Below are 17,053 nucleotides of genomic sequence, written 5' to 3'. Positions count from 1 at the left end.
GTTTTCCCAGGTCATAATGATTGGATTTCTGACTCCACTGTTTAATAATATTCCATTTCCCCACTGGGATCCCACTCCTACTCTTTTTTTTTTTTTTAAAAAGATTTTATTTATTTACTTATTTGTCAGAGAGAGACACAGCAAGAGAGGGAACACAGGCAGGGGGAGTGGGAGAGGGAGAAGCAGGCTTCCCGCTGAGCGGGGAGCCCGATGCAGGACTCGATCCTGGGACTCTGGGATCATGACCTGAGCAGAAGGCAGACGCTCAACGACTGAGCCACCCAGGCGTCCCCCACTCCTACTCTAAACCCAAGGCTATCTAGCTGATGACTTGATAACCTACCTTCTAGTCCTTTTTCTACTGGAGGCTGGACCCTTCCCCATGGGTTTTCACTGTTAATCTGGAACCCTACCTCGAAATAACCAGAACTCTGAAAACTACTAGACTGCCACCTAACATGGGTCATTAGTATCATTACCTAGAGATTTCTGCTACCATGTTCTGCCCCTCTTTTGGAGACTGACCCATATTCACTAAGCTACCTTGGTATCATAATTTGGACAGCTAGTCAACTCACTTGAGCTATTATTATTCAGCTGGGATAGAAAACGAAGCAAATGCAATGCATTTCTCCTTTTTTTTTTTTTTCCTGGACATCTGTTCTCCCTGCTTACTTCTTTTCCCCCACCAACCAGTCACAGATTCTGGCATACTTTATCATACAAAGCTGCCTGGTTTATGACAAGCAGCACTAACATCATAAAAAATAAAGACAATCACTGGAATTATAATTTCTGTGATACATAAAATCATAATGAGAAAAAATAGTTTAAAAGGATACCTTTTAATAATTTGAAAAAATTCAAATTATTTTTGAGTAATTTGGGGTGCCTGGGTGGCTCAGTTGGTTGGGTGACAGCCTTCAGCTCAGGTCATGATCCTGGAGTCCCAGGATAGAGTCCCGCATCGGACTCCCTGCTTAGCAGGGAGTCTGCTTCTCCCTCGGACCCTCCCCCCTCTCATGCTCTATCTCATTCTCTCTCTCTCAAATAAATAAAAAAATCTTTAAAAAAAATCAAAAACACCTTTATACATATATACCCTAACATTATTCCAGTATTTCATAGAATAAAAAAATTGTCTATAATTGTTTTTAAAGAATTTATTTTATTTATTTGACACACAGAGAGAGAGAGAGCACATGCAGGGGGAGCAGCAGGCAGAGGGAAAGGGAGAAGCAAGCTCCCCGAGGAGCAGGGAGCCCGATGTGGGGCTTGATCCCAGGACCCCGGGATCATGACCTGAGCCGAAGGCAATTGCTTAACCAACTGAGCCACCCAGGCACCCCTATGATTTTTTTTAACCAGACCACAAATGTTTATCAGTGCTTGCCTTAACTACCAACTTATTAAAGACAGACATAACATCAATAACCATAATTATAGTATTAATGCTTAGGGCTAGATTATACTACTTAAATTTTTCATTTTCTTCAGTCTAACATTTTCAAGTCATAAATAATTTCTTAACTAATTTTATTTATGTTCCAGGATACTTTCATGCTAAAAAAAACAGAATTTTTTAATCAAAAATGTCATGGCTCAGGGCACCTGGGTGGCTCAGATGTTTAAGCATCTGCCTTCGGCTTAGGTCATGATCCTGGGATCCTGGGATCGAGCCCCACACTGGGATCCCCACTCAGGGGGGAGTCTGTTTCTCCCTCTCCCTCTGCCCTTATCCCCCTGCTCATGCTCTCTCTGTATCTCTCTGTCTCAAATGAATAAATAAAAAAAATGTCATGGCTCAGTAAGTTAAGTGTCCAACTCTTGATTTCGGCTCAGGTCATGATCTCAGGGTTGTGAGATCAAGCCCCAAAACGGGCTCGGCAATGGGCGTGGAGCCTGCTTAAGAGTCTCCCTCTCAGGGCGCCTGGGTGGCTCAGTCAGTTAAGTGGCTGCCTTCAGCTCAGGTCATGGTCCCGGGGTCCTGGGATCAAGTCCCGCATTGTGCTTCTTGCTCAGCAGGGAGCCTGCTTCTCCCCTGCCTGTCGTTCCCCAAGCTTGTGTTTGCGCGCTCGCTCACTCTCTCTCTCTCTCTTGCGTGCGCTCTCTGTCAAATAAATAGAATCTTAAAAAAAAAAAACTATTGTTTAAGAGTCTCTCTCTCCCTCTCCCCTGCCCCTCCCCTGCCTTTCTCTCGCCCTCCAATTTGAAATTATATCAAAATAAAAATTTAAGTATTACCATGCCTGCAAATTTCTTTTAACTGGACAACTCTGCACAATTTCCCAGTATATATGTCAAATCAGATTTACTCCTTTCTCAAAATAAATTACATTATCATGGATGGATACTTGTAAATTTGGTCAAGATAAGTACATAAGCTGAAAAGTAATAATTTCTAAAATGTGAGGTGCCCAGAAAAAGCTAGAAACATTTAGATGTCTACCAAGGGTTACATAGGTAACATTGCTTCTTTTAAAATCCTCACCCTTACCTGCGGAGTTTATCCTGAGAGTGTAAAACCAGGGAAAAGAACAAATTGCTCTGAGTGTCTATTACTATTCTTTAGTATATCATAGTAAATGCATGGCCTAATACCCCTTGCAATGTGTATTTCAGGCTTTCAATACACACTGAAAACGGCAATTATTTTGAATCACATAAGATCTGAGCAAAATCAGTGGGAAAACATGTATAAGAAATAATACGAAAACATTTTTTTAAGACTCAGATTTTCAGAAGCTTAACATTAGTTCTGAATTCTTGAAACTTACCATTTCTATTTCTAGGCACTTATCACTTAAGTAGCAATCAACAAATCACAATAGCAACTTTGTAAATAGTAACAGTTTACTTTTGGAAAACAGTAATTAAAATTTTTAAATCCAGGAAAAAAATTAGGGCACTTACAGATGTCTGAGACATACTTGACTGTTGTGTGACACTTCCTGTGGGGGATGTAGATGGTCTTCCACTGGATAAACTTGCCTAAAATAATAAGATCTTTATAATAGATCTATAAGAATCTGAAGTTAAAAGCTTTTGGTACCAGGATACCACAAAACCACGATAAAAGTCAAAATGTCTACATTATAAACCAATCCATTTCACAGTCAACATAGATTAAGCTTTGGCCAAACAGATTAAGAAGAAACTAAAAAGCTGAACGATAAAAACAGAGGACCCAAAGGCTAATCTTATTTTAATAGCTGCACTCATCATCAGTTTTACTCATCAGTTTTCTGTCTTCTTTGAAGTGGAACCACCATTCCAACATTATGAAAAAGAAATTGGAGCTACATGAAGTGCCAGTTGGTTTCAGTTTCCTAACCTGTATCATGAACATGAGGTTATTTAAAATTACACTACAAAGAAGCAGCAACAGCTGCAGATGTGTTTCTAACAGAAATAACTCTTTTTCAGGTTTAGTCAACTGAGATCCTTCTCTAGTAAGAAGATTTAAGATTAAATCTCACATATAGTTTTATTTAAACAAACAGAATAATGAAAATCTTTTTTAAAAAAGCATTTAATCAAAATTATCCTGTTATCAGGAAAAGTATGTGTGGATATTAGAAAGGTGCATGGATACATATTTTAGACAGAAAATTTCTGGAGTGATACATATTAAACAATGGCCACCATTGAAGAATGAAAAACAGTAGTGAGTCTGGAAAAGGAACACCTCCACTTTACCTCTTATAAACAATTTTATAGTGTGATTTTTTTTTAATGAATGTAAATTATTTACATTAAAAAAACTTTTTTATTGAAATGTAAATACAAATCATGTAACCCGAAGTATTCACTGTTGTACCTAGAATTTTATACACAAATTCATGACACTAGCATAGTATTTCTACAACGCCGATAAAAAGCAGTGCGGTAAAAGCTAGAGACAGAGTACCATATAAAACATAGCCATATTTTTTAAATTAACTGCTACTTGGCCACCTATTAATTTCTTTAAGAAAAAATAATCACAGGACATTTGAGAATTGTAAAATAACAGCCAATGTATTTATTTTCAGTAATTATCTGCAAATAACATCAACTTTAGTCTCACAAATTCTTAATTTATTTCAGTCTCACCTGAACAGCAGCAAGGCTCTGAAGCTGGGAGCTGCTTAAGTGCTGCTGCTGAAGAGCTGCAGTGTGCAGCATCAAGTGCTGCTGCTGAGCCGCGTACATCTGCTGAAGGTACTGAGCAGCTGAGCTGGGGGGGCGATGCAAGGCCTGCTGGATCACCTGTGATGAGCCAATTGCACCAAGGTCAAACCATGATCTTAACATTAATCTTAATCATAAAATAAAGTATAACAAAACTGGCAGTTGAAAACTTCACTACTGTAATAGTCAATGTCAAGTTTATTAATACACACACACAAAAAGTTTAACACAGTTCTCTCCTAGTTACATATCACTGAGATTCACTATTCTATACAAATTAAAACCACCCAAAGAGGCAATTCACAAAAGAAAAAAAGAGCCAAACAAGCACTTGAAAAGATCTTCAATCTCATTAGTAGTCAAAATTTACAAATTAAAACAAGATACTATTTTCCAACTTTCAGATGAATAAAGATTTTTTTTTTAAAGATTTGATTTATTTGACAGACAGAGACACAGAGAGGGAACACAAGCAGAGGGAGTGAGAGAGGGAGAAGCAGGCTCCCCGCCCAGCAGGGAGCCTGATGCGGGGCTCAATCCCAGGATCGTGGGATCATGACCTGAGCTGAAGGCAGACGCTTAACACTGAGCCACCCAGGTGCCCCAGCTGAGTAAAGATTTAAAAGAGTATTACCACTAAATGGGAAAACAGATACTCCCATACAGTGTTAGTAAGAATGTAAATTGGTATAACTATTTTAGATAAAACTTAGTTGAATTCGGGGCTTGGGTGTAGAGAGGAATATGCGTAACCCTGCAGTTGTTACAAGTAGTAACATAGAGGTGCCCCGGTGGCTCAGTCAGTTGAGGGTCTGTTGTTTTTTTGTTTTTTTTTTCTAACAGATAATGTATTATTTGTTTCAGGGGTACAGGTCTGTGATTCTGACTCTTGATTTCAACTCAGGTCATGCATGATCTCAGGGTCAAGAGATTGAGCCCGTGTCAGCTCTGCACCGGGCATTGAGCCTGCTTAAGATTCTCTCCCTCTCCCCCATCCCCCCCAACTCTCTCTCTCAAAAAAAAAAAAAAATAATAATAATGTAGATCAATGCTGCCCAATACAGCAGCCACTAGCCACATATGTCTCCTGAGTACTTACAAATGTAGCTAATGCAACTATGAAAATCAGTTTTTAATTTTACTAAATTTTTATAACCACATGTACCTAGGAGCTACTGTGTATTGAATACAGACATATCTACATTTATCAACAAGAACAAAAATTCCCAAATATATCATTAGGTGAAAAAAAGCAGATTACTAAATAATGTATAGGATACCATTTTTATATTAAAATATTTGAAAGAATATTCAGAAAAACATTAAAAGACTACCAACAGATAACTAGATTCAAGGTGATTTTTACCTTCTCATTTGTACTTTTTTTTAACTGTCTGAAAAAAAATCTGAGTAGTAGTATATTAATAATCACATAAAATTATAATGCTGTTTCATGTTTTAAATTATTACATAATGACTTCTTTAGATGTTTTTTAAATGTCAGATTCCTTTCAACATAGACTAAAACTATTCTAACTAAAAAGAATTCCTGAAAAAGTGTTGATTACTGTCAATATTTGTTAATGAAATATAAAATCTGAGCCTGAAACTTCATAAATGTAAAAAAGTATTCTAAAACCAGAGAAAAATCCTTTATCTGTCCAAACCCATAAGTCAGACTACGCTAGTCCTCTGCAACCACGGCCCAAAGTCGTATCATGCCCCCAGTAACAATGAAACAGCACAGAACCCTAATCTCTGCATCAAACCACAGAGTTTTCAGAGCTAAGGGAGTAAGAGCCATAATCCTACAGCTTGAGGTCTGAGTCAGGACACCATGAACCACAAAGAAATGAATCTCTTCATCCAAATTCCAAGAAAACATATTTCCCTGTGTTTACTTTCATGTATTCCTATCTCATCTCTCCAACTATAGATTACTAAACCTGCTACAGACTCTTGTCACAAAAATCTATGTAGGCTTTTGACCCCTAGTTGCAGAAGACTATAGACCAGCATTAAGTGATTTAGAATTACAACAGTATGTCTTTTTGGTCAGGTAAATCTATATATGCTCTTTAATTACATAACAAAACTAAAATCAAACATTTCAGTTTGATGAAATGAATAATCTATTTGACACATTTTTGGCAGAGTGTAGTTATTTCTTCTATTGTCAGCATAGTCTTTCATTACCATTCAACCATACACTCATGGGAGAAACTCTTTAAATACAAGTTAAAGGTACAACACACTGTTCTTTTATTATTCCTCTAAAAAAATGAAGAGGGCAAAGAGAATTCACAGGGCTGAAAAAGAATGCTGGAAGGTATTAAAGAACTCCTTAGGTAATTCAATAATTATTGATTTGATTACATTTTAGGGGAAGCAATTATATGACTTCATTAGAACTAGTGTTAGTGCTATTTGTGAGATACATGTATATCTACACATTTCCAGTAACACTTTATTTTTTATTAACATATCCAGCTTAGGTAAAAACTAGAGATCAAAATGGCACATTAAAATACCACATTATCTGTATGCTCAAAGATCTAGATACTCTTTCCTATATCCTTTTCCTCAAATAAGGGTGAAGAACATTAAAAACACATTCCTCATTCCAGTTTGAACTTTTGCTGAACTGACTCAGTCTCCAACAATTCCGATTCCACCCCATGGTAACTTCAGAATCCTAAACAACACAACCGTTAAATAGCAATGGAGTGGAGAGAGGAATATGTTGCAAACAATAAGTTATTTTCAGAGTAGAATGAAATTATGGAGATCGTAGAGAGTAAGCAGGTATAACAAAAAAAAAATAAAAACTCACAGAGTGGGTAAAGGCACAACTCTAAAACCAGACAATCTACTAGCTATGTGAATTTAGGAAAAGTTATTAAACCCATTTAAAACACCGGTTTTCCCACTTGTAAAATGGAAATAATAATAGTATCTATTTCATAGAGGTATGGTGAGGATTAAAAGAGATAATCCACGTAAAGCATTCATCAAATGCTTGGCACATACCAACTGTTCAATAAATATTAGCTATTATTATTGACTGGGCATATATATTGTGCTCCACACAGTTCTAATGCTTCCTTTAATCCCCATAACTGGGGCGCCTGGGTGGCTCAGTCAATTAAGGCTCCGATTCTTGGTTTTGACTCAGATCATGATCTCAGGGTCGTGAGATTAAGCTCCCCATGACCAGTTCACACACAACCAGGAGTTCCGCTTGGGATATTTTCTCTCTCTCCCTCCCCTTTTGCCCCTCCCCTCGCTTGAGCTCATGCACTTGCTCTCTCACTCTCTAAAATAAATAAATAAATTTAATAAAGTATTTTTTAAAAATCCTCATAACTAAGGAACTAGGTGGTCTCATCCTCATTTTACAGTTTCCTGATGCGCAGAGATCACGCCCCTCAGCCAACACTACATAGCTATTAATGATTAAGACAATGGAATTCGAACACAGAGCATATCAAACTGCAATGCCCATGTCCTTTTTATGCAATACCATATTGTCTCAACCTCCATTATTATAAAGATTAATTTTCTCAACCAAGTGAAGACCTAAAACTTTTCCTAGTTAAATATTCCCCTCCCCCTCTGCCCCTAGGAGCTTTTAAATGGATCCTCCTACTTAGGTACTTAGGCCACTTGAGTTTAAAATGAACCTCCTAACACATCTACAGACCTGAATAGATCTTCCTAAGTCTCTATTTTGAGTTCAAATACAAAAGAACCCAGAAAAACCTAGAGCCATTCTGCACATTAAGGCTGTAGGTTGAGTGTCTTCACATTGCAGCAGCACCTAGAGACCTTCCAATTATAATTGTCCTGACCTATCGTTTTATAAGCCAAATGATGACAAATATAAGCCCTCTCAATAGAATGATTATTAAATAACTTTTTGATTGTTTCAAACATTAACAACCCTACCTGTACTCATTTAGAGAATATCATGTGACTCATCTGAGGGTGTGAAACAATAGCTTCATCCGGCTTCAGAGAAAAGTAATGACATGCTAAGTCCCAGCCTACCCCTCATTCTAACTGAAGTACCTGCACAGCATGGCGGTCTGAGCCACTGTAGACAGAGATCTGTGGCTGCTGCATTCGAGAGGAGGAGGTGGTGATAGTGGTGGTGGTAGTGCTGCTGGTTGTTGTTGACACAGAAGATGTGCCAGGGTTTGGCTCACTATCCATAGCTGTACTGTGGTCCTTGAATCTGTCAGATAACACACAGGATTTGCATTGGCAAAAGCATTATTTCATGGGTTTTAAAGAATATTTAATTATTTCAAAGAAATAACCAGCAACAATCTAAATTTTTAAGAAGACCTTCCTAAAATGGCATGAATCACACACAGTCACCATAAACACTTAGAAAGGAAAGGTACTTCACAAATATGTAGCACATTTGGGGCGCCTGGGTGGCTCAGTTAGTTAAGCCACTGCCTTCGGCTCAGGTCATGATCCTGGAGTCCCGGGATCGAGTCCCGCATCGGGCTCCCCCCTCTCTGTGGGGAGCCTGCTTCTCCCTCTGCCTCTGCCTGCCACTCCCCCTGCTTGTGCTCACTCTGTCTCTCTATGTCAAATAAATAAATAAAATATTTAAAAAAATATGTAGCACATTTGAAAATTAATACCCACTAAATTTGCGTTCAATTGATTCAGGATATGCAACTTAAATAAATCCTGGCCTAAACTTTATCTTTCCATCATTGAAAGATAAGTGAAACCAAAATAGGTTTATAAGAGAATACTAAACTACCTAAAAAATAAATACTTAAGCAGCATCAGAGTACTTTAAAATATTTCTTTACATTCTTTTGCCCATATTAATTACAAATTAAAGTAATTCTTATCTATACGTCAAAATAGGATGCCTATCAGTTGGTTAAGCGACTGCCTTCGGCTCAGGTCATGATCCTGGAGTCCCGGGATTGAGTCCCACATCGGGCTCCCTGCTCAGCAGGGAGTCTGCTTCTCCCTCTGACCCTCTTCCCTCTCGTGCTCTCTATCTCTCAAATAAATAAAATCTTTTTAAAAAAAATAGGATGCCTAAGGACTTGTGTTAATTGGCTTATTTCTGGTTACCATATGCACTCTGCTTTATTTTTTTTAAAGATTTTATTTATTTATTCATGAGAGACAGAGACAGAGAGAGAGAGAGAGAGAGGCAGAGGGAGAAGCAGGCTCCCAAGGAGCAGGGAGCCCGATGCGGGACCCGATCCCAGGACTCTGGGATCATGACCTGAGCTGAAGGCAGATGCTTAACCATCTGAGCCGCCCAGGCACCCGCACTCTGCTTTAAAAATATGTTCTCAGGGCGCCTGGGTGGCTCAGTCGTTAAGCATCTGCCTTCGGCTCAGGTCATGATCCCAGGGTCCTGGGATCAAGCCCCACATCAGGTTCCCTGCTGGGCGGGAAGCCTGCTTCTCCCTCTCCCACTCCCACTCCCCCTTGCTTGTGTTCCCTCTCTCGCTGTGTCTCTCTCTGTCAAATAAATAAGATCTTTAAAAAAATAAAAAATAAAAATATGTTCTCTTATTAAATAAGTTACTTTAAAAAATAATTCTTTTAAGGTTTTATTCTTTAAGTAATCTCCACATCCAACGTGGGGCTCTAAAGGGCATCTGGCTGGCTCAGTGGGTAGGGCATCCGACTCTTGATCTCAGGGTCACCCTGAATTTAAGCCCAACGTTGGGCACAGAACTTACATTATAAAAAAAAAAAGTAAAAATAGTAATTCTTTAACTCACACTGGCTTTTCCCTAATTAGTCTACAACACTGTCCTTACTACATCTAATAACTCTGGTTATACTTAACAGATTAGGCTGGGAAATCAGAGAAGGAGCTGACAACAATTTCTTTATGCTTCTTTACAAAAACCTCTTTTCACAAAAAATTGCTCCAAATTCTGAAAACAGCACAATTATGTCACTTTCCTTATGTATGAACAGTAAAGTTCATAAACTATATTTTTGTACCAGGCTTTCTGATTCCTTCCCCTCTAATATTGCAAACTCACTTCATTATTGGGTATAAACTTCCACTTAACACTGAATCTATACTTGAATATATTCAAACAACACTGTATTTTAAGTCAATTCTGAAGGCCTCAATATTGTTAGAAAGAAGAACTACAACAGTTTTTGTAGGGTTAGAAATGCACCAGAATGGTGAAATACACACTTGAGAATACACCGGTTTTATCTGCCTTTCTTAACCCCTCTTTTCTTCTGAGAAACAAAATCTGACACCCATCACAATCAGCATCATTGACAAGAATGTAACAAGAACACTTTCTACTTCATGAAAAGACAAAGGAATTTGGCACTAATTGTGCATACATACGCTATATCCATATGGTGTCCTTTTATGTACAAATATTCTTTGTTCTTTACATCATTTATGTAAATAGTACTCATATGCTCTTCAAGTAAAAAAAAAACCCCTCAATTTAATAAAAGGAAAAGTGAAAGGAAAACAGCGGAGGAAAACAGCTGACTTTACTTTTCTGATTGTAATGACTCACACATCTTCATGCTTCTCTGGGTTTTTGTTTTTTTTTTTTAATAGTTTTTCAAACTGCCTTCCAATCATCAAATCACAGCATCATATGGTAACTGTTCAACATCATTCAGATTTAGTGGTAGATAAGGTAAACTTTTTACCAAATTACTGAACGTCCTAACACTCCCGAAACACATAGCAGCTGTGATATGCAAAAAGCCAGTTTAAATTCTGGTCCTTTTAGAGTGCTATTCTATGCAACCATGTCCTCAAACTCAAACCCCTTGGTAGATTTGTTCAGAAACAAACCAAAAATGGTCACAGATAATCCAAATTCTAGGCACAAGTCTAAACAGCAGTGAGTAGAACTGGCCAAACCATTGTATTGCACTTGGAGACCTGGCACAAAAGAACAATTTTGCTAACTCCACCGTCTGTGCGTAGTACAGTCTGCAAAATAGAGCTGGCAGTCCTGGTACACAAGAGGCCTACCCAGGAAACACTAAGTTTGAGTAGCTAGCTAAGGATACCATCACACCACACCGCCACACAAGAATATGGCCCTCTAAGGAGGCATCAACACTGCAGCCAGAGACCCAAGGGAAATAAGGTCCTTCTATCTGGGGTGTTTTCTGCCTGGTCAGACCCGCAGGAACACGACCCCCCCCCCTCCGCTCCAAGGCCCACGCTGGGTGGGACACCTTCTCCACGCCTCCCGGGGGAGGGCGGTGAGCAGCCTCGTCTCCGGTTCTCCCACTGAGGAGGAGTGGGGTGACGCCGGGGCGGGAAGGAGGAAAGCGCGAAGGAGGCCTGGCAGTGCCCGCCCAACCCTCCCCAGCCTCCGCGGGCCCCCGGCGCGGGCATCCGTGACAAGACTGCCCGCGGGGCCCACTTGCAGGGATGACAGCGCCTAAGGAACCCACCGGGGCTTAGCTCCCGGAAGACGCAGCAATCGGGGTCCCTGGGGTGACTCTGCGCGTAGAGCCCCGCCGATCTGGGATCAGACGGCGGAAGGGGCGCTCCCGCCTGGAGGTAACTAGACCCTTACAGTTGGCCTCCGCCCCCCGATTTGGGCCAAGCAGGATTCTCAACGATAAGGAAGCTCTTGGTTATCCCTTTCCCTGCACTGCCCGCTAAAGAACCTTGCGCTTTCCCCTTAGGGGACATGTCGCTGCCCCACTCGCCCCCCGGTTACGACATCAGTCACCAGCAAGTCACTCACTCCGCTTCCGCCATCTTCTCTCCTCCATCACTAACACGGGCTGCGCATGCGCCCCCCGGCGGCGAGCGGAGGGGCGGGGTCGACTCACCCCTGGGGCCCCCGAGGTCACGTGGCGTCGTCGGTTTCCAATCCCCCCTCCCACCTGAGGCCTTGCTCGCTCTGCGAAGTGAGCAGGTTTCCCCAATTTAGATACCAGTGTCTCCCCTCCAGCCCGTCGCTTTCTCTTGCCTAAGGTCTTACTCTTGAGGTGGGGTCTGTAACCAAGATATAAAAAGTTCTGTTTAGACTGTTAAATTACAAATTTAAAGAACATCTCAAATATACGAAAGCCTATGTAAATTGCAGAGAGTGAGATGAAAGAAAATACAACGAAGATTGGATGCTTGAAGTTTCAGTGGGAAAGGAAATGCTGTGGTGGCTGCCGGGCTTGTTACCTGGGGCTCAATGGAGTTGTGGGTCCAAACCAGCGGTTCCTCTCTCAGGCTCAAAGATAGTGTTCCAGACGCTGGCGAGGTTAAGGAATCACCCTAATGACCCTATGAATATCATTCATGTCTAGGACATGAATTTCCTGAGCACTTGGTAGGCATTGCAAACTTGAATACCAGAGAGAATAAGCAGGAAAGGCCACGAGTTTGCTAATATGTTTTACGGTGCAGTATATATGGCAAGTACTCTGAGGCAGAATGAGATAAACAAAGATGAGTATAAAAAGTCCCTGTCTTCCAGGAAGTCTTAATCTGGAGAGTGGAGAGAGGTTTGTAGAAATATCCGTGCAATATAAGTGTTCTGAAACAGATTCATTAAGTGCTTTGGCAACCTTAAGTTCACGGAATAATCAATCTTTACTACCCTTAACGGGGAAAAAAAAGTGTACTGATAACAAGCAATGTCTTCTTTTGGTATTTCTTAAGATGGTGGAACTGCCCTAATTTCAAGACCTGAGAAATGAAGTATTGATATAAATCCATCATAAAGTGTAATGTGGTCTAATGAAAAGTATACTTAATCTTAGAAATCTTGTGTTTCGGCTCTCCCTAGGGTAGGGAAAAGAATACTTCCAATGTAAACTTAATTGTCAGTTTACCTCTTTTCCCCCACTCTGAGAACATGGGTTTTTTGTTTTGTTTTGTTTTAATTATTTATTAGAGAGAGAGACAGAGCACAGCAGTGGGGAGGGACAGAGGGAGAGGGAGAAGCAGGCTTCCCGCTGAGCAGGGAGCCAGATGGGGGGCTCCATCCCAGGACCCTGGGATCATGACCTGAGCTGAAGGCAGACGCTTCACTAACTGAGCCACCAAGGCACCCCTTGTTTTGTTTTTTTAAAAGACTTTATTTTTTAAGTAATCACCACACCTAACGTGGGACTCGAACTCACAACCCCTAGATCAAGAGTTGCACACTATACTGACTAAACCAGCCAGGCACCCCTGAAAATGTGGCTTCTTTACCTTATTTTCCTCTCTGAGAGCAGTGCCTTTCCTACTACTCCTAGGAGAACTCACTGAGAAAGTCCCCTTTGGAAAAGTCCCTGTAGATACTTAAAAATAAGATATTACCATTTTTCTTTCTTTTCTGACCTGCCCGTATGATGTCATTGTCATTTGACTCTCAAGAATCAACTGTCCATTGGTATTGCTGAAATTTTTGTTTAGAGAAACAAAAGTGAAGAAAGCACAGTCCTTTTTTTTTTTTTTAAGATTTTATTTATTTGACCCAGAGAGAGAGCGCGCGCACGCACACAGGCAGGGGGAATGGCAGTCAGGGGAGAAGCCAGCTCGCCACTGAGCAAGGAGCCTGATGTAGGACTCGATCCCAGGAACCTGGGATCATGACCTGAGCCAAAGGCAGAAGCTTAACCAACTGGAGCCACCCAGGGGCCCCAAAAAAGCACAGTCTTAAACCTAAAGATGGAAAATGCATAATTCAAAGGAGTGTTTGGAATAAATGGGGCAAAATTGTTCCTTTCATCCGTCTTTTCCTTGAACATCTAAGGCCTATGTCTATATTGTCACCTAGTGAAGATCGGCTTTAAAACTCCAGATGGATGTTAGGTAAAGTCAGACCAGTATTGCTTTTTAAGAACATTTCCAAACTCAATAGTTATTATAACATCAACCATTTCTACAGCGTTTTACTAAGTGCAGAGGATTTTCACAAACTCATTTACTCTTCACAACAACCCTGTGATGTAATTATCATCATTCCCATTTAGCACAGAAGTATAGTGAGGTGATTAAGTACCATTGGTGTCTGTGTTCGAATGTACCAGATGCAGGGTTCTAATTTAAGCTTCCCATCTCCAAAGCCAAGTTGTTGTTTTTTTTTCACAGCAGCGTTCAGCAAGCCCCTGTGAGATATGTTAGAATTGAAAAAGTATAAGGGACTACTCTTAAGAAATTTATCATCACTTACCTGATCAGAGGAAGATGTTTTACTTCTTTGTGATTTCCTAAGGAAAGGATGTATATGGTGTGCTAGCAGGTTGAACTTCTTTCTAAAGTTTCCAGGAATCATTACCTTGGAGAAGTGCTAGGATCCTATTTGATTTTAGAAAAACCCCTCTAGCTTTGTGAAGAATGGATTGGAAGAAAATGAAAATGTATACATGGCAACTAACTGAGACACTGTATGAATCCTAAGAGAAATGGTAAAGGCTACAGGAGTGGAAGAAAGGGCTAGATTAAAATTTTATTTCCTTACTTGCATGAGTCACACATCTAGTGCTCAATAGTGACAAGTATATTATGCAGTGCAGATATAGAATATTTTCATCATTGCAGAACATTCTACTGGAGAGTGCCAGTTTGGACTCTACTAGCAAACCACTATTTCTGCCTTAGTCAGTTGGTGCCACTTATAACAAATACCATCGATTGGGTGGCTTAAACACCAAACAGTTATTTCTTACAGTTCTGGAGGCTGGGAAGTCCAAGATCAAGATGCCAGCAGATTCAGTATCTAGTAAGAACCCTCTTCCTAGTTTGCAGACAGCTGCCTCCTTGCTGTATCTTCACGGTGTATCAGACATGGGGACCATAGACATTTGGGCTACTTCTTCATGTAACCCACTTGTGCCTTCACAGCCTGCTGGGCCCTTTCCATTTGATGATGGAATTCTTCTATGCACCCCCAACTTCATGGCTTAGTAAGTCAGATAATACTCAGTTTATGATAGCTCAGGTCTCATGGTAACTGGGTGACCCATTCAGTCTCTACTGAGGCCCAGGAGCAGGCCAAGAGCTGGTTCTCAAAAGAAAAGTAGTTATTGGGGCGCCTGGGTGGCTCAGTCGTTAAGCGTCTGCCTTCGGCTCAGGTCATGATCCCAGGGTCCTGGGATCAAGCCCCACTTCGGGCTCCCTGCTGGGCGGAAAGCCTATTTCTCCCTCTCCCTCTCCTCCTGCTTATGTTCCTACTCTCACTATCTTTCTCTCTGTAAAATAAATAAATAAAATCTTTAAAAAAGAAAAGAAGTTATCTGCAGAGGATGGTAGGGCTTTTTTCCCCAAAATTCTTCTTTTTTTTTTTTTTTGTAGCTAAAATTTTGGCCTCTTTATTGATCTTGGGTCATATATTTGGCTTGGAAACATTGTACAACAAATAGTTCCAATTAAGATATCACAAACTAGGAGCGCCTGGGTGGCTCAGTTGTTGGGTGTCTGCCTTTGGCTCAGATCATGGTCCCCAGGGTCCTGGGATCAAGCCCCGCATTGGGCTCCCTGCTCAGCGGGAAGCCTGCTTCTCCCTCTCCCACTCCCCCTGCTTGTGTTCCCTCTCTCGCTGTGTCTCTATTTGTCAAATAAATAAAATCTTTAAAATATGTATATATATCACAAACTAAATTTTTCTTCCAGATCTCTAAATGCTCATGGAGAGCCAACTTCCATGGTACATGGCACACAGCACAGGCTTGAGAGTCAGGCCCACAGAAAATATCCATGTAAGCCAAACAAGAAAGATGCTATTTGCTTCTCATTACATAAACATTGCCTGAACTTATCTAACCAACAAACTTATTTTTCTAAAAATTAATCTGTGACTGAAAGTACTATCGTGTTTGCTGGGTGCCATTCTCATTTGAATCATTTCCAAAAAGTCTACAAGTAACTCAGAACTAGAAAGTGGCCCAAGTGTTAAGGCTGTCTATGGCTCTTGCTACAAAATAGTTGCCAGTCTAATTTGAATGTCTAAAAAGAGTGACAGGAATTACAGGTTTCTTCTTGATTTCAAGAGAACTTCCCAGAAGGAGGTGGAGGACCAAGAAATCCACCTGCCTGCTTGGTGGCAGCTCGTGAAGGGGCAAGACCAAGAATCTTCTGGATGTTCTGTCGAATTGACATGGTACAGAGAACAAACAGAAAAATGAAGGAACAGTCTGTGGTGTCATCCCCTAGCAGGTTTTAATGAGACGGTCCTTGGATATAGGAAAGGCGGGTAAAAGGGAGCTTTGCCACCACTCTACCATCAAATATGGAATTGAACATTTCCATTAGGGCTGTAAAACAAAAGCCAATTGCAAACATGGATTTCATTTAGACCATGGATAGGTCTCTGTTGTTATTTTTCAGTTTCTCTTCTTGCCTCTCTAGGTTCTATTTTTGTTGTCGACCAGCTGACTCTGTTATTGTTTCCTTTGCCAGTTTTTTACTCTGTTTTTCCACCTCCGCTTTCAGTCTCTTGTACTTGTCTGTCCTGTAAACCAGGACCCAGGTTATACCCTCGGCAAGAAGAGCCGTGCACACGCAGATAAAAACAATGAGCAGTGTGTCCGCGAACATGGTGCTCATCTCGCACTTTCCTCTCTGCACTCCCACCCGCCAGGGGGGAGGTGCTCGAGAGCCTGCAAAAATTAAATGACAACGACTTCCCTGGATTTCTGGACCACCGAGTAACACTCTCTGACAGACTAGAGTCCCCAAAATTCTAAGGGTCTGCATGGTGATTCACTCTAGGGGCCTATCAAAAGCCTCAAACAGCATCCCCGTCTGCAACATACACTTCAAGCACCATTGGATCTGCTGGATCGTAAGTCCTAAGTGGCAACACGGCTTGCACAGCAGCCTGGACCTGTCACCGAGCCTTCTCTTGTTCTGGAACCCCACAAAACTAGCAGCTTGGGTTTGGAGTAA

General features: G+C 40.8%; 1 protein-coding gene and 1 pseudogene across 13 annotated transcripts in view; both read right to left on the bottom strand.

Annotated features, from left to right (window-relative positions):
• Positions 1–11,994, bottom strand: part of PHC3 (polyhomeotic homolog 3) — a 76,267-nt gene extending 64,273 nt beyond the window's left edge. For 10 of the 13 annotated variants that reach the window (XR_003209716.2, XM_025879094.2, XM_025879116.2 and 7 more), the window contains exons 1-4: positions 11,925–11,994; positions 8,245–8,410; positions 4,096–4,251; positions 2,914–2,991 (exon numbers count right to left, since the gene is read on the bottom strand). Coding sequence is in view for 12 of the 13 variants with exons in the window: in XM_025879094.2 (XP_025734879.1) it covers positions 2,914–2,991; positions 4,096–4,251; positions 8,245–8,410; positions 11,925–11,938 (414 nt within the window). In the remaining variant the exon portion in view is untranslated. Of the gene's footprint in view, positions 1–2,913; positions 2,992–4,095; positions 4,252–8,244; positions 8,411–11,625; positions 11,887–11,909 lie in introns of those variants that run through there. The other 3 variants (XM_073897445.1, XM_025879105.2, XM_073897465.1) reach the window with 3 other exon arrangements.
• A 4,104-nt stretch (positions 11,995–16,098) lies between these two features.
• LOC112819838 (calcium load-activated calcium channel-like) lies at positions 16,099–16,821 on the bottom strand (annotated as a pseudogene).
• Between the last annotated feature and the right edge of the window lie 232 nt (positions 16,822–17,053).

The sequence above is a fragment of the Callorhinus ursinus genome, unplaced genomic scaffold (assembly GCF_003265705.2).
Source record: "Callorhinus ursinus isolate GAN/ISIS: 27379988/994484 unplaced genomic scaffold, GSC_fseal_2.0 scaffold1, whole genome shotgun sequence".
Lineage (NCBI taxonomy): Eukaryota > Metazoa > Chordata > Mammalia > Carnivora > Otariidae > Callorhinus > Callorhinus ursinus.
This window is presented reverse-complemented; position numbering and strand designations above follow the sequence as displayed.